The following is a 17170-nucleotide window of genomic DNA, read 5'->3' as shown; positions in this document are numbered from 1 at the left end:
CGAGGCAAGCACTCTTGCCACTAGGCCATATCCCCAGCCCCTGGAGTTCCTTTTAAGAGGATAAAAATTAACAACTGCCAGAAAGAAACCAGAGTTTAGATGCTTAATATGGAATGCATATTTTCAAACCAAGCCAGGTGCTGGTGGCTCATACCTGTAATCCTAGCTACTCAGGAGGCTGAGGATCATGGTTCAAAGCCAGCCTGGGCAGGAAAGTCCATGAGACTTTTTTTTTTTTTAGTTGTGGGACTTGAACTCAGGGGCTGGGTCCTGTCCCCGAGCTCTTTTTGCTCAAGGCTAGCACTCTACTACTTAAGCCACAGCACCACTCTGGCCTTTTCTGTATATGTGGTGCTGAGGACTCAAACCCAGGGCTTCATGCATGCCAGGCAAGCACTCTACTACTAAGCCACATTCCCAGCCCCTAGGGTTTGAACTAGGGTTATGTGTGGTAGTCAGACACACTACTACTTGGGCTATGCTCTAGCCCTTTTTGCTTTCAAAGGGTCTTGCATATATGATCAGGTTGGATTGGACCATAATCTTCCTATTTATACTTGATGTGTGAGATGAAGAATGTGTACCACCTTGCTCAGCTTTTGTTGGTTGTAATAGGGTCATGTGAAGTTTTAGCCAAGAATGGGCTCAAACTCCAGCCATTCCAGATCTTTGTTTCCTGAGTAGTTAGGATTATAGTCATGAGCCACCTTGTATCTCCCTCTTGTTGGTGAAAGGAGGCTGAGACGATCAAAGTTTAAAGCCCTGGCAGAAAAGTTAAAAAACTTTTATCTCCAGAAAACCAGCAAAATACCAGACTAGTAGTGAGTGACTCAAGTGGAAGAGTGCTAAATGCGAGTAAAAAAGCCAATTGAGAGCACAAGAAGTGAAGCTCACACCCCACCACTGGAACAACAACAACAACAAAAACATTGATTTGAGTTATACTTTTTTTTAATGGTTTGTGGACAGATTTGTTAGTAGAAATTATTACATACTACTTGACAAATTTATGGGTTTTATGGTCTCTAGCAAGAGGATACTAATAACAGCATGACTTTTCTTATGATGAACCACAAACTGTTATCAAAATGAAGGCTATAACAATATAAGCATAAAGTAATATTTGCATAAAGAAAACATTGTTACTTGTTAGCACACAGTATAATAATCACTCTTAGCCTGAAAGGAAAAATTTGGCAAACTTGATCTAATTTATAAACATGGGGGAGAGTATTTGCAGATACTTTCTCAGTTAATGAAAAAGACAACATTGGTTAAAACAGTTCAAAAACTTCCTAAAAACATGTACAAAAATCTTCAAGAAAATATACCACGAACAGTAAAAGATACAAAATCTACATAATAAACATCAGTGGATCTGAAAAAAGACTGTGATGATTTTCATTGTAAACTTGACTGGATTTAAAGATACCTAAGATTGGTAAAGCACACTTCTTGGTGTTTGCATTAACATTTCCAGAGATGATTAGATCTGGATCCAATTAGGGCTCTGGATCCAATGAATGAACTCACGCCTCAATGAGTTTATGATATGGTGTCATTACTAGGAGGTGGGGACCTCGGTTGAGGGAGTAGGTCACTAAAGGGATGTCCTTTGGGGCTTTATCTTGCCTTGGCTGCTTCCTATACAGGCACTCCTTTGCTCCTATTTGTCATATGAACTGCTTGTTCTACCATGATGAATAGATACCTCTGAAACCATGAGCAAAACAATTTTTTCCCAAGTTGTTTCTCTCATGTAATCAGTCACAGTGATGAAAAAAGAATGGTAACAAAGAAATTATATAAATACATTGGAATCTGCCACATATGCCTAATAGGAAAATCCTACCAATCAACAAAAATTAATTTTTAGTGGCACATTAACCACAATTATTTTAAAGATATTAAAAAAGTTAAGTCTCCTGGCTTATTAGAAATACATTTTGATTTATGCATGGAGCCAAAATGGCTAAAAATAAAAGAACAAAGTTGCTACCCAATGACTAAAAAGGATGCTACCTCTTGTCCTATTACTTAAGCCTTAAAGGTTACTTTAACACTTCTTTTAAAGGGTGAAAATTAGAAATATAGTCTAAATTCAAATCCCAATGAAACAAAACAATCTATAGTTCAGGAGTCTATTTTAAGAATGACTCACTAGTAAACACAATATACTTCTAACTTTTAGAACATATTTTTCAGTTTGAACAATTTCTAGAGTAGTCTACAGAAATTATTTTGCATCAAGCTCTTCATAAAACTTATCAGTAGGATTCCATCAAAGGAGGAATTTTCCAGAACGTTGTTTTTAATGGTCACAAGGTTTTTAACCTGGATGAACTCTTAGGTATGGCCTGACCAAAGACTTCTGCACATCTCCTCTTACCACAGTAGGCCCTTTTTAGTTTGTGAATTCTGTAAGATGATCAGAGGCATGCTCAACACTTTACACCGATTGTAATTCTCTTTCTTCTGTACTGCTATGTTTGCTAGAAAGATCATGTGACAATGAGGCATTCTCACATTCTATTTTAGAACTCTCTACTCTGTGAGTCCTTTCATGTTTCTGAAGGGAACCAGAACAAGTGAAGGCTTTCCCACACTGCTTACACACATAGGGTTTCTCACCAGTGTGTATTTGTTCATGTCTTCTAAAATTACTCAAGGAAGAAAAAGCTTTTCCACATTGCTTACATTCATAAGGTTTCTCTCCACTGTGGATTTTTTCATGGCAACGAAGGGAACTGTGACCTGTGAAGGCCTTACCGCATTCCTTGCATTTATAGGGTTTTTCTCCAGTGTGAGTTCGTTCGTGTATTCGAAAGGAACTGGAAGAGCTGAAACCTTTGCCACATTGTTTACACAGAAAGGGTTTCTCTCCCGTGTGAGTCCTTTCATGTCTTCGAATGGAACTGGTACAAGGGAAGGCTTTCCCACATTGCTCACACACATAGGGTTTCTCTCCACTGTGAATGCTCTCATGATATCGAAGGGAAGTGCGACTAGTAAAGGCTTTATCACACAGCTTACATAAATAGGGTTTCTCTCCAGTGTGGTTCCTTTTATGTGTTTGAAAGGAATTGTAATAGGTGAAAGCTTTCCCACATTGCTTACACACATAAGGTTTCTCTCCTGTGTGAGTACGTTCATGTTGCTGAAAATTAGTCAAGTGACTGAAGGCTTTCCCACATTGCTTACACACATAGGGTTTCTCCCCCGTGTGCGCGCGTTCGTGTCTTCGAATGCTACTCAAAAAAGAAAAGGCTTTCCCACACTGTTTACACACATAGGGCTTCTCTCCAGCGTGAATTCCTTCCTGGTACTGAGGGACACTGGGACGAGACAAGACTCCACCACTCTGGTTACACACATTTGTTTTCTCTTTATGGTCATTTTTTTCATGTATTTGACTATAATTGTGGCTCCTTAGGGCTTTCTCATATTCTATATGTTTGGGTGATCTCTCTTCAGAATGAGCTGGTTCATGCTTCACAAAGCATTTAGGATAACTAACAGCTTTCCCATATTCCCTACGTTTATACAGATTCTTGTCATAGTCCTGATATTCATAAGACTCAAGTCCAGTCTGAACAGTGATAGGCACACTTAGGGTTGAATGACCAATAAGGACATCACCACACACATGGCTTCCACACAGTTTTACTCCAGGAGGAGTCTCATTCACAACAGGATCTGGAATCTGGCTAAAGACTTCTTCACCTTCCTCGCTATGTTCACAGAGTCTCCTGAGCACCTGACTTCTTATATTTCTCCTGGAATTTCTGTAGTCATAGTCAATGTTCTGGTCTTCCTGTATTTTTCCTAAAGCAGTTAGGTTCCTGAAGATTTCCCACATCACATCTCTGTAGAGTCTTTTCTGGGAAGGATCCAGTAAAGCCCACTCCTCAGAGGTGAAGTTCACAGCAACATCCTCAAAGCTCACAGACTCCATTTCTGGCTTCTGGGGTACCCAGTATCTTCCTCTTGGACCCAGAGGTCAGGGGCGTTTACAAGAGCAATGGAGGATAGGCTACTGGAGACTCCTCTCAGTAGTCCAAAGAGGACAGTGTATAGGGCAGTGCCAGAAAGGAAGACTCAAAAAGTATGGAGGGCTGGGAATATGGCCTAGTAGTAGAGTGCTCGCCTTGTACACATGAAGCCCTGGGCTCGATTCCTCAGTACCACACATATAGAAAAAAGCCCGAAGTAGCACTGTGGCTCAAGTGGTAGAGTGCTAGCCTTGAGCAAAAAGGAGCCAGGGACAGTGCTCAGGCCCTGAGTCCAAGCTCCAGTACTGGCAAACAAAAAGAAAGAAAGAAAAAGTTATGGAGCAGTGAAAACTTTTCTAGGAAACAAGCTTACTAGGTTTGTTTGTAAGATCAAATCAGTAATTTTAGGAACCTGTTTGTAGTTTAAATAAATCAACCATAATCATCAGCTAAATAAAATTACTTCTGATAGGGAATCCTGTAACTTTCATTTTTTTTTTTTACTGCTGAGGACTGAACCCAGTGCTTCATGCAGACTACACATATATTCCACCAACGAACTATACCCCAGCACAACAATTCTATTCTTATTGTTTTATATTGCTCCTCGGTCTTGAACTCAGGGCCTGGGCACTATCCCTGAGATGTTTTGCTCAAGGGTAATGCTCTACCACTTTAGCCACAGCTCCACTTCTGTTTTTTTGGTGGTTAATTAGAGATAAGAATCTCACACTTTCCTGTTTGGATTGGCTTTAAACCATGATTTTCAGATCTCAGCTTCCTGAATAGCTAGGAGTATAGGCATGAGTCACCTGTACCCAATGAACAATTCTATTCTCAATAGAGAAAATACACATTTTTTTCTATGTATCACATTTTTTTGCACTCATAAGTGATTTTAAACCTCTAAAATCTGAAATATGTTCTGTTATAGATTACTCCTACTATCTATGGTATATGTGAAGCAACTGACACATGAAAAAAATGATGCCTCATTCATATTTTGGCTATAGGTTTGCTTTAAGAAACACTGCTTTCTTCATAATGGAAGATTTTATCTGCCTCCCGTGATACGGTTCAGAGCTACGATGGCTGACTAAACAAACACATGGGGGACTGGAACCTTCTTGGAGGTGTTCTGGAGGAAGTCCACATTCACTCCACCATGATTGGAAAGATCTGGCTCACCATCTTGTTCATATTTCGCATGCTTGTTCTGGGCATAGCAGCTGAAGATGTCTGGAATGATGAGCAGTCTGGTTTCATCTGCAATACAGAACAACCAGGTTGCAGAAATGTGTGCTATGACCAGGCTTTTCCTATCTCCCTCATTAGATACTGGGTTCTGCAAGTAATATTTGTGTCTTCACCATCTCTGGTCTACATGGGCCATGCTTTGTACCGACTCAGAGTTCTAGAGAAAGAGAGGCAGAGGTTAAAAGCTCAATTGAGAAGAGAACTGGATGGAGTAGAGTTTGAAATGCCCATGGATCAGAGAAGACTGGAGCAAGAGCTTTCCCAGCTAGAGGGGAAAAGTAAACCAGATAAAGCTCCACTCAGAGGAAGCTTACTTTGCACCTATGTGATACACATTTTCACTCGCTCTGTGGTTGAAGTTGGGTTCATTACTGGACAGTACCTCCTATACGGATTTCACTTAGATCCTCTATTTAAATGCCATGGCCATCCATGTCCAAATATAATTGATTGTTTTATCTCAAGACCAACAGAAAAGACAATATTCCTATTATTTATGCAGTGCATAGCCACCGTTTCACTTTTCTTAAACATTCTAGAAATTTTCCACCTTGGTTTAAAAAAGATTAAAAGAGGGCTTTGGGGACAACATAAATCAAAGGACAAACATAATGAATACCACACAAAGAAATCAAAACTAAACCAAGACAAATATCAAGGCACACCTGCAAATTCACCAAAGAGATTCCCTTCTGTATCTTATTACAACCTGTTTGAGGAAAAGCCAGCACACGCAGCAGTATGTCAGAGTTTAAATTCATTATTTGAGTTTCAGGCAGCTCCTAACAGTCACATTTTGGGTAAAGAGGAACATAATGGGATGTGCTCTAGCTGCAGTTTCCTTTATCCTACCAGCTTAAATAACAACAAAGGCACTCATAAAATATTTGGAAAAGAAGTTACTGGTCAGAATGTAAGGAAACAGAGAGGAACGGAGGGTAAAGACATCAAAAAGCAGTACTGGCCTAGAAGATATTGCTCTGTTGCAGGTACTGTTCTGGATATAGACACCCATATGGGTAAGTCACCACCTCACACAGATTTCACCCTGCCAGCTACCTGTATTTGGAAACCCCCTGGGCTTGGTGCTACATGGTGTCCCTCTACAGAAGGTAAAAATCAAAGGGCACCTCCTAAAGATAACTTCAAGAGCCAATTCAGAGAGGTGAGAAGCAGAACTCTCTTCCCTTCAGGGGGAGATTCCCAACCAGTTGACACTCCTGATTCTTTAAGACAGTTGTTCTTTGAGCCAAAGTCTGTTAGAACCTCCAACAATTCCACTGTTTGTCCTCCCAGTAATTTAGTATCCCTGAGGAACAACTTCATTGGTAGGCGGGTTTCCACAGATCTTCAGATCTGAACAGTTGCTGGCTTTTGGACATTCTGTTATATGGTAAATTATCCCAGAAGCCACATTTTGATGGATGGAATCTTGGGAGTTTTTATTAGAGCATTAATAGTCTGCAACAGTTTTAACAGTTGTTACAAAGGCCTGCAGCCCACAAATACCCTTAACACTGTCAGGAAACAGGCCAGAGAGGAAAGATAGAACAAAAACAACACCAACAAACCAATTCAGCTCCAATGGAGAGCTGAAGAGGGATGCGTGAAGACAGAGACATGTGGCATGGCATAATGGCGCCTGAGCTGGCCTGACCCTAAAGGTCAGGGGATAGGGTCACGGGAAGCTCTCAGTCCCAAGCACTTGACTGACAGGTTCAGTAACCTATAGGCCCAATGCCCACCCCTGTTTCCAGGGATTCAAGAACATCCATTACCTGGGAATGGGACTTCCCTTCCTCTAGGAATTCAGGGACACCCATCAAGATGCCAGATAGTGCAACTTGTCATGTGCCCGATGATGGTGCTGGCCAGATCTGACCTCCGTATTACAATTCTACATATTATTCCCACCATAGAAGTTGCCTACTGGGAGGAGGAAGAGAAGGAAGTAGACATCCATTAAGACAGACAACTGCAATTTTCCTTCAGAAACTGAAACAGCTTTAATTTTGATTTTGAATTTTGATAATTCCAAGTTAAGAAACATAGGATAACTAAATCAAGATATCTTTCTTTTCCCTTCAAAATATGTGAAAAACTTATTTAGGAAAAAATAAAATCACATGTACTGGAAGAGTAGGCTAGTTTGGGACCAAGTTTTCACATGGCCTTGTTAAGTTTTCTTGATCTGTACAGTTTTTCTTTTTAGTTACTAATATTTTTTTCTTTGGGCACTAAATTGATTTTATTTGCTCGTGTATTAGATAACTTAGAGACTTGCAAACTGACGGGTGTCACTTATAATCACAATGCTCTCTAGCAAATAAACATCTTCAAAAGGGCCCAAGCTGGCTTCAGGGTTCCTTGCTGTGGAGCATGGGACTCACTTCCGGGATTGGAGACAGTTTGGGCTCCGCTCCTCTGGGGTCCTGTACCCTCGCCCTTTACTGACCTTACCCCACAGGGGTGGTGAGAGGATTAAAACGAAAACTACCTTTAGAACACGGGACCAACACACAATACTAGCTCAAAAGCGCAGCTTGTATTAGCTAGCACACGACTTACTTCCAGAGGCCACAAAAACGGCTTTTCAAGGGGAAAAGCTGGACTTGCAACTCGATTCTAACGCAACACTCTGCTTAAGTCAGGGAAAACCCGGGTCCCCGGCGCGTCCTTCATTTATTGTATGTATGTATGCATGTATGTATTTAATTCTCTTTCTCTGACGAAAGCCAAGAAGCCCGGCACACACAGGCCGCCACGACTCGCAAGGCCCCAGTGTCCCCCTCCCCCCCGCCCCCCAAGGGCCAACCTTCCCCAGGCCGCGGTCCCGCGCTCCGGCCCCGCCCCCGGTACCACGCCCACCTGGGGCCCCACCTGGACACTTGCGCCGAGTTCCCGAGCCCAGGCCTCTCCGCTCAGCCACCGCCGCGCAGGGGGACCGGAAGAGGAAGGCTTGGGGGAAGGAAAGAGCATTCGCAGAGGCGGGAGTACGCAGCCTCCCTGGACTCGGATTGCCATGGCAGAGGCACGGCGTCCCGGTCGCCATGAAAACAGGCCCCGCCTCGGCCACTCGGGCCCGTGCCTGGCTAGTGCGCAGGCGCACAGCCCCCTCCGCGCATGAGCAGTGCTCCTCCGAGCCCGCCAGCCCGTGTCTCGGCGCCAGCGACGCCGCTGTCACTATGGCCCATTACAAAGTGAGGGGGGCGCGGCGTGGCTGGGGGCGTGCGTGCGGGCGGTTGCCAGCCGCTGGTCGGCTCCGGGTGGGAGTTGGGGCGCGCGTGCAGGTTTTAGGGGCTTGAGGTCGCGAGGTGAGGCGAGGCGGGGTGGCCGGACTCCCAGCGCCTTCTTCCTGCTCCGGCCCCCGGGCTCGGGTCACTACCCCGCGGTGTCTCCTCAGGCCGCCGACTCGAAGCGTGAGCAGTTCCGGAGATACTTGGAGAAGTCAGGGGTGCTGGACACACTGACCAAGGGTGAGCGTGGGCTAGGAGAGGGCTCCGGGTGCTCCGCGGCGCGGTTCCCTGCGGGGCTGGGCGTGGGGACCGGAGGGGAACAGGTGGGACCCGTGCGGCCTGGGGTCCTGCGAGGTGGTCCTGGGGGCGCGGCGGCCCAACGAGCCCGGCGCCCGCCGTCGGACGCCGCCTGGCCGGCAGCCTCGCTCCTGCCACCGCTCCGGAGCGAGGAGTGAAACTCTTGCAGCTGTTGCAAAGTCTCTCCAACTTCCGTTGCTTTGCCTCTAGCAGCTACTGTGGACCTGTTTGCTGAAGGCCTTGAAACCCCAATCCCTCCCGCCCTCGCACACTTGGCGGAGTCTTCAGAAGCTTAACATTTTCCCTCGAACCAAGGGCTCCTGGAAAAACGATTTGAAAGTGGGCTATGAAGTAACTTAGGGAGCTTAAAATTCTCCAAACGGGCAACTCGTAGACAACTTAGCTATGGCTTTTCAACCTTCATTCCTTAAGACGTCTACAGCAATTCTTCCGTGTAGATTTCATTACTAAAATAGGATTATAGTTTAAGGAACTTGAGAGCACTCTTAAGATGGTATACTATTCTGTGTTATATTGTGTGTTTGCACGCGCGCTCGAGTGCCCAGATCCTGGAGCTTGAACTCAGGGCCTGGGTGCTGTTACCCGTTTTTTTTTTTTTTTTCCTTTTCTTTTTCCAGGCTAGCACTCTACCACTTGAGCTCCACTTCCAGCTTTTTTTTTTTTTTGGTAGTTAATTAAAGTAAGAATCTGATGGACTTTCCTGCCCTGGTTGGCTTCTAAAGTCACTCTACAGATCTTAACCTCCTGAGTAGCTATGATTACAGGCATGAGCCACTGGTGCCTGGCTATTGCTGACTCCTTTTTTTTTTTTTTTGGTACCAGTCCTGGGACTTGAACTCAGGGCCTGGGCACTGCCCCTGAGCTTCTTTTGCTCAAGGCTAGCACTCTACCTCTTGAGCCATAGCTCCACTTCTGGCTTTTTCTGTGTATGTGTTATTGAGGAATCGAACCAGGGCTTCATGCATGCTAGGCAAGCACTACCACTAAGCCACACTCCCAGCTCACCTTTTTTTTTTTTTGAATAGAAGTGTTCTGTTATCCTGTATCTCGTCTGTCCTGAGTAGGTAAGGTGCTTGAAACCTGAGGATTCCAAGGTAGCTTTATGAGCTCAGCTCAGCAGTAAGTTATTGGATGGACTGTAACATTTCAGTGCACTGGGTAGGATTTTTCAAGGGTTGAGAGAATTGCTTGGTGGATGAGGACCATGATCCATATGAGAATAGGGAAAATAGAATGTAAAACAATTTGGTTATCTTTTGGGGGAAACAAAGGTTAGGGGAAAATTGGGAGAATGGACAAATTTTAGTAGGAAGCAAGGCTTTTAGTTCTCATGCCTGGATGGGTTAGCAATTGTGAGTAGCCACCAACTTTGGTTCACGTAGGTTTCTCTGTCTTTGCAAATAAACCAGCAAATACTAAGAAACTACTTCATAAAAGCATTGGGTTGTGTTGTCTGGTAGTGTCACAGGTACTTGAAATGACATTCTCTTGAAATCAACCATTTTTTTCTTGCAAAGATACAGTCGTAAAATAAGGCCTTAGTTCTCATGAGTTTGTATGGGAGCTGCGGAGACAGACACCAAAGAAATGTAGAGTGTCAGCTAGTAGTAAATGTTCAGATTAAAGTCTTAGTACAAAGTTAAGGGAATAAAGTCACAGAGTACTGAGGAAGGCCTTGCTTATGAGATAACTTCTGAGCAGAGATTTAAATGAAACAATGTATGATGTCAAGAACTCTTGGAAATACAGGTCAGGCATCCCTAAACTAATCTGAAATACAAAATGTCCCTCCGATTTTTTTTTAAATGTGTGTAGTACAGCCTCATACTCTTGCTTGCCTTTTTTGCTTTAAGATGGTATTCTCCCTCTTGGGCCACAGCTCCACTTTTGCTAGTGAATTAGAGTAAAGAGTCTTTGCTTTGTTTGCTTGGACTGGTTTCAAATGGCAACCTTCAGATCTCAGCCTCTGGAATAGCTAGGATTACAGGTGTGAGCCACTGTTTACATGACCTAACTGTATATGACATGTCAGTCGAGATACAATAGCCTAAAAGTATTGTATAAAATTACATTCAGGGGATGGGAATGTGGCTTAGTGGTAGAGTGCTTGCCTTGCATGCATGAAGCCCTGGGTTCCAGTCTTCACAAACAGAAAAAGCCAAAAGTGGCACTGTGGCTCAAGTGGTAGAGTGCTAGCCTTGAGCAAAAGAAGCTCAAGGACAGTGTCTAGGCTCTGAGTTCAAGAACAGGACTGGCAAAAAAACAAAGCCAAAAAACAAACAAACAAAAAAATTACATTCAGGCTCTGTGTATAAAGTATATTTGAAACAAAAGGATCTCATGTCTAGTCTTTGATTCTATCCCCAAGATATCTCATTTTATATATGTGCAAGCATATCAAAATCTGAAAAAAGTTGGAAATGTTTCTGGTTCCAAGCATTTTGGATAAGGGATACTGAGCCAGGATAAGAAGGCCAAGGTGGTAGATGGAGTTAATTAAAAACAGACTAGTAAAAGGCAGAAAACTGACAGTTGCAGGATAAAACTGCACAGAATGTACACAGGCTGTGGCTATTCAAGGATTTCCTTCATTAGTGACGGAAACCCCTGGAGTTTTCTTTTCCTTTGCACACTTGTACTCAAGAATCTAAGCCCTCAATCTCTTAGATTTGCAGTCTGCTGAGTAACACCAGACAACAGAATCTATTGGTATGATTTATTTGGTTTTTAAACTCTAAACATAATAATTTATATTATTTATATTTATATTATATTTATATTATTTATATTATTTTTTTACCAGCTGTTTTTAAAAGATTTGAAATTGTTTATAACATTAGAACACTGTAGGAGAATGATGAGGCAACCAGGTGTCAGCGACTCACACCTGTAATCCTAGCTATTCTGGAGGCTGAGACGTGAGGATTGTGGCTCAAAGCCAGCTAGAGCAGGAAAGCCCTTGAGACTCTGATCTCCAATTAATGGCCCAAAAGGCCAGAAGCAGAGCTGTCTCTCAAGTAGTAGAGCAGTAGACTGGAGCACAAAAGCTCAGAGATAGCCCCCAGGCCCTGAGTTCAAGCCCCTGGACTGGCACACACAAATCATTTGGAAGAGACCGTTATTTTTATATGGGTACTAAAATTTTCAGGAGTTTATTCAGTGGATGTACGAAGTAGTGCTCATGTGAGTTATTAGATATGAAACGACGATAGTATATACTTTAGTGCTGATCTGAGCATACTACTAGCAATTTTTAGTTGGTGCTTATTTAGCATGTATATATAAAACTTCATTCTTTGAACATTGTGAATAGCAAGTGTCTTCCAGGGACAGTGCCAACTTCTAAGAATTGTGGCTTCTAAGGCAAAAAAAGGGAACGTGACTTGGTATGAAGCTTGCTTTTTCTTTTTTTGCCAGTCTTGGGGCTTGAACTCATAGCCTGAACACTGTCCCTGGCTTCTTTTTGCTCAAGGCTAGCACTCTACTACTTGGGCCACAGGTCTACTTCTGGCTTTTTCTATATATGTGGTGCTGAGGAATCGAATCCAGGGCTTTATGTATACGAAGCAAGCACTTTACCACTGGGCCATGTTCCCAGCCCACGAAGCTTTCTTTATCTGATTAAAAGAGATATATTCATCCTTAGACAGCACAGGAATCTTAATATTTACATTCTGCAATTAACAACCTTCTAAATTCCACTGACAGACTTAGAAGCTAAAGGTAAAAGTAGTTGCCAATTCAGTTTTTCATACTGTATTATTTAAAATTGTTAAAATATATAAGGCATTCATAAATCGGTTTAGCACAGGACTTCTTGAGCTGTACATGTGCCTTTTTTGTAGATGTATTTTTTTTTTTTTTGCTTTTTGTCAGACTTCAGAGTTTCATGCACTAAATGGTTATCTATGGTGTTAGACAAATCTTTATCTGAATACTAAATTCCTGGAGGAATTTGCTTATCAATAGATAAACAAGGTTGTGCTCCTAAGAGCTATTAGGTTTGAAACACTGTAGTATGTATTTTAAAACTGATCAATTGATCTTTGGTTGGTGATTAGTTAATATGCTGTATCAAAACTTCAATCTTAGCCTAGTGCCTGTGGCTCTTGCCTGTAATCTTTACTCTTCATGAGGCTGAGATGTGAAGATCAAGGTTCAAAGCCAGCCCAGGCAGGAAAGCCCCTGAGATTCTTATCTCCAATTAATACCAAAAAGGCCAAAAGTAGAGCTATGGCTCAAGTGGTAGATTACTAGCTTTCAGTTTTTAAGGAAAGCTCAGGGATAGCACCCAGGCCTTGAGTTCAAGCCCCACTGCTGATACAAAAAAGAAAAAAAAAATCTCCTTCAGTCTTTGGACATTTTGAATTGAAACACTGCCCTGTTTCTTCTCTCATAAAATGTTTCTCCACTTTCTTTTTTTTTTTTTTTGGGGGGGGGGGGCCAGTCCTGGGGCTTGGACTCAGGGCCTGAGCACTGTCCCTGGCTTCTTTTTGCTCAAGGCTAGCACTCTGCCCCTTGAGCCACAGCGCCCCTTCTGGCCATTTTCTGTATATGTGGTGCTGGGGAATTGAACCCAGGGCCTCATGTATATGAGACAAGCACTCTTGCCTAGGCCATATCCCCAGCCCTGTTTCTCCACTTTCTTTTCTCTCATACTTCTATTTTTGTTTTAGGTGAAAGTGTTTATATTACGTTTTTATTTTGCAAGAAAACAAATTATACAACTTAAAAATTGTAAAAATTAAGCAGCTTACCAAAATCTTTGGACCTACTGCATACAGAAATTGCTACCATTAAAGTCAAACAGCATTATCATCTCTATCACTGTCTTTTAAACTGGGTTGCTACATTAGCTTCTTAGTTGATCTTACAGCCATTATCCTTGCACTTAAGACAGCGCCTGCCACTAAGCAGTCAGGAGTGACCCTGTCACTACTTTGCTCAAAAAGGTTTGATTATATGCTTGTTGTTCTTAGGTTCAAAGTCCAACCAAACTTGTATGACCCTCCTTAGTTTGGACCCAGATCTTGCCATTCGCATAACCTGCAACTCTAGCCAGCTACACTTGAATTGTCAGTTCTTCAGCATGTTCTTTTATCTCCTGGCCCTTACTTTATCTGAAACACTCCTTGCCCAGTCTGTCTTTTCCTCCCTTTCTGAAGCCTTGTGCTTTGTAAATCAGTCTAGTACAGCTGCTTGATATTCTGTTCGGTTCCTTGCTTATCTTTTGCATTGGATTCTAAGTTTGGGAGCAGTGACCTTGTTTGATGTGTCCACAACTGTGTGGACAGTCTTGGCTATGTAATTGTTCTTATACTTAATGAATTATAAAGCATTTCAGCTGTTCATATTTAAGACTTTAATTGTTTTTTTTTTTTCTTGCTTTCTGATTTGCAGTGTTGGTAGCCTTATATGAAGAACCAGAGAAACCTAATAGTGCTTTGGAGTATCCTTTTCATTTTTCTGGATTTGAAAAAAGGCCTTATTTTTAAATTCTTATTTTTCACATTAGATAAACACTTTTCAAATAATCTTTTTTTTTTTTTTTTATCGGTCCTGGGGCTTGAACTCAGAGCCTGAGCACTGTCCCTGGTTTCTTTTTGCTCAAGGCTAATAACACTCTACCACTTGAGCCACAGCGCCACTTCTGGCTTTTTCTATATATGTGGTGCTGAGGAATTGAGCCCAGGGCTTCATGTATATGAGGCGAGCACTCTACCACTAGGCCATATTCCCAGCCCTCAAATAATCTTTTTGCTTTTTGAAAACATTTGAGTTTTTAGATGATGGTTTCTGGGTAAATATTGGTGGTCTGGTGGGTACTTCTGGTCAGAGACATTTATGCTACTCTGAACATTTAATTAGTTTGATTCAACACTAAGAAGTAATTTCTTTAACATTGATGTTAGTTTTTTAAAGCATCACTTAGGAGCTGCCACTCCAGAAAATGCAGAAATAGAGCTGCTTCGCCTAGAATTGGCAGAAATGAAAGAAAAATACGAAGCTACTGTAGAAGAAAATAAAAAGCTGAAAGCAAAGGTAAAATTTTAAAAGGAATTTATGTTGAAATTATTTTCACTTATTTCGCTTATCTGATGAAAACTTCACTAGGGCTAGGGATGTAGCTCAGTGGGAGTTGGCCTAGCATGAGCAAGGGGGTGGGTTCAACCCTCAATACTCCAAAAACCAATAAAAGAGGCAGCTAGGGAAGGAGGAGGGTGAAAATCAATCTGAATCCAATGCAAGGAAAACTTTGGCTTCACGCAAGACAAACTAAATTGGACAAGCAAAGTGGTCAAGAAGAGGTTCTTGGGAGCGTGCTCAACGAAAAGATGGGAATACTGGCTAACACTGTCTAAATAAAGGCATAATTCTTATTTATTTATTTATTTTTGGCCAGTCCTGGGCCTTGGACTCAGGGCCTAAGCACTGTCCCTGGCTTCTTCCCGCTCAAGGCTAGCACTGCCACCTGAGCCACAGCGCCCCTTCTGGCCGTTTTCCATCTATGTGGTGCTGGGGAATCGAACCGAGAACTTCATGTGTAGGAGGCAAGCACTCTTGCCACTAGGCCATATTCCCAGCCCCATAAAGGCATAATTCTAAGATTCTTAGTTAAGGTCAGAATAGGGCTACTGCTTTGTGAACAGTGCCTTCTAGAGTTGTGCAGTACAGTTTGCAGTATCCTGCCTAGTGGCCCAGGATGAACAAATTTAGAGAGCTGAACTGTCCTTAATTTTACCTAGCTCTAAAGTTTTCTTTGTTCACACTCTCATGAAACTTTTCATACACTTCAAAATCTTTGAGTTTTTACTACATTCTAAATCATATAGTGCATTTTATGTTTCTCTAGGTATTTCTCATAGTATGAAGTAGTGAAATAGGTATATGGGGCATGTGAAGCATAATAAACTTTTCAAATCTAGTTGGAAGAACCCTAGTGTTGTTGTAAGGCACCACAATTTAGTATAAAAGAAAGCACAGTATCTTCAATTACCTTAAGTTTTTACATAGTGCAATAGCTAGTTAACTGACACCTTCTAAGTCAAAGACCTTAGCGACTGTTCATTGACTGACCAAATTAATAACACTTTTCCTCTAGGGGAAGTTTTGGCAAACTTGGTAGCGAGGAAGACAGATCCTTATTATGAGGTCTAGTATCTTTGGGAAGATGTAGCTGATTGCATATAAAGTATTTGATATGCAAGTATCAAATGTTCAGTCATGAACTGCAATTAAATTCCAGTTTTCCAGTAATATTAAAAGTTTACAGAAAAGGGCTTTCATTAGAGTAGGTGTAGATCATGATTAATGATTCAATAACTAGGATATAATTATTTAAATTGTTTTGTTACTAAGTTTTTTACTTTAGAATAAAATTTACTTAAATTCCTCTGTCTTTGCCCCATAGCTTGCTCAGTATGAACCACCTCAGGAGGAGAAGCGTGCTGAATAGGATTCTTCTCAGTTGAAAAGACACTGAAAAATGGTTTTGTATGACTTGAATAGTTTGTATAGTATATAATCTTTTCTGGACAGATGCTATAAAACTCTTTTAATATGTTAAGTTCACTTATCACAGTTTGTTATTAAACACATATATTTAGAATCACTAATAAAAAGTCAATATTACATTCATTGGGTCTTAAAAAGCAGGAGAATCCAAAGGAAATTCTCAAGGAAACCTAAACCGCCAACCAATTAATTACCTTAAAGGATATTCTGTTTCTTAGTCTGGTTGAGAATGATGGCACTGGTTGTGGTTTAGCCCAGGAATTTTAGCATGGAGCTATATTTCTCGGTTTGGTTCAGGATATGAGCATAGGTGCAATCATTCTTTACAATGACGATGACAGTGGTTATATTCCTTTAGGCAGCTGGAGAGGTGTGTGACATAAGATGCTTTTTCATGAGTTTCCAGGAGTCTTCTGCTGTTATAGAATGCAGAACAAATAACTCTTCTTGGCCACCACTTTGCCTTAGAGAACTGTGTGTGTCAGCGTGAACTTTGACACCACGTTTCCCTTCTATGCAGTCATGCCCTGTCACATATATTGCCTTTGCTCTGTGCTTTAATGAGTCCTAGTTTTACACCAGCCTTGTTCAGTTTGCTTAATAATGCAGTTACCATGACTGCAGTTTACATAACTTTAAAATAGGATCACCCTGATATGCTGCCTTACTTAACTGCTAAGTTGAGCACAAAACCAAGTTAATATAATTGTGGGTCCAGGCACAAGCTGGGATGGGAAAAAGAATGAGCCATATATTGTGGAAAATTATAGTTTGTGAGTTTAATTCTGTAGTGCTTTTTTCCTCTCTCAAAATATTTTTCTAGCCTTCAACTCATTTTATCTTCATTATCCC

General features: G+C 41.8%; 3 protein-coding genes across 3 annotated transcripts; 2 read left to right on the top strand and 1 right to left on the bottom strand.

Annotated features, from left to right (window-relative positions):
• Positions 1-1146: 1146 nt before the first annotated feature.
• Positions 1147-8145, bottom strand: LOC125354955 (zinc finger protein 709-like). The gene is made up of 3 exons (XM_048350947.1): positions 8130-8145; positions 5183-5406; positions 1147-4052 (listed from the first exon to the last, which is right to left on the bottom strand). Exon 3 carries the CDS (start codon positions 3953-3955, stop codon positions 2450-2452), a length of 1506 nt encoding a protein of 501 aa, XP_048206904.1. The 5' UTR covers positions 3956-4052; positions 5183-5406; positions 8130-8145; the 3' UTR covers positions 1147-2449.
• Gja9 (gap junction protein alpha 9) lies at positions 5101-6742 on the top strand. Its single transcript, XM_048350946.1, has one exon. The coding sequence runs from the start codon at positions 5101-5103 to the stop codon at positions 6607-6609; it is 1509 nt and encodes a 502-aa protein (XP_048206903.1). The 3' UTR covers positions 6610-6742.
• Positions 8146-8242: 97 nt separating the features above from the next.
• On the top strand, positions 8243-16435 carry LOC125354952 (MYC binding protein). The gene is made up of 5 exons (XM_048350945.1): positions 8243-8449; positions 8653-8725; positions 14204-14252; positions 14716-14845; positions 16215-16435. The coding sequence occupies exons 1-5, from the start codon at positions 8300-8302 to the stop codon at positions 16257-16259; spliced, it is 447 nt and encodes a 148-aa protein (XP_048206902.1). The 5' UTR covers positions 8243-8299; the 3' UTR covers positions 16260-16435.
• Positions 16436-17170: the final 735 nt, after the last annotated feature.

This window comes from Perognathus longimembris, chromosome 7 (genome assembly GCF_023159225.1).
Source record: "Perognathus longimembris pacificus isolate PPM17 chromosome 7, ASM2315922v1, whole genome shotgun sequence".
NCBI lineage: Eukaryota > Metazoa > Chordata > Mammalia > Rodentia > Heteromyidae > Perognathus > Perognathus longimembris.
This window is presented reverse-complemented; position numbering and strand designations above follow the sequence as displayed.

Bases quoted from the DNA above. Each gene is read 5' to 3' on its own strand.
- LOC125354955 (XM_048350947.1), bottom strand. From the start codon at position 3,955: ATGGAGTCTGTGAGCTTTGAGGATGTTGCTGTGAACTTCACCTCTGAG.
- Gja9 (XM_048350946.1), top strand. From the start codon at position 5,101: ATGGGGGACTGGAACCTTCTTGGAGGTGTTCTGGAGGAAGTCCACATT.
- LOC125354952 (XM_048350945.1), top strand. From the start codon at position 8,300: ATGAAAACAGGCCCCGCCTCGGCCACTCGGGCCCGTGCCTGGCTAGTG. The intron at 14,253-14,715 runs GTATCCTTTTCA...CATTGATGTTAG, and splicing joins AAACCTAATAGTGCTTTGGA to TTTTTTAAAGCATCACTTAG. The intron at 14,846-16,214 runs GTAAAATTTTAA...TTTGCCCCATAG, and splicing joins ATAAAAAGCTGAAAGCAAAG to CTTGCTCAGTATGAACCACC.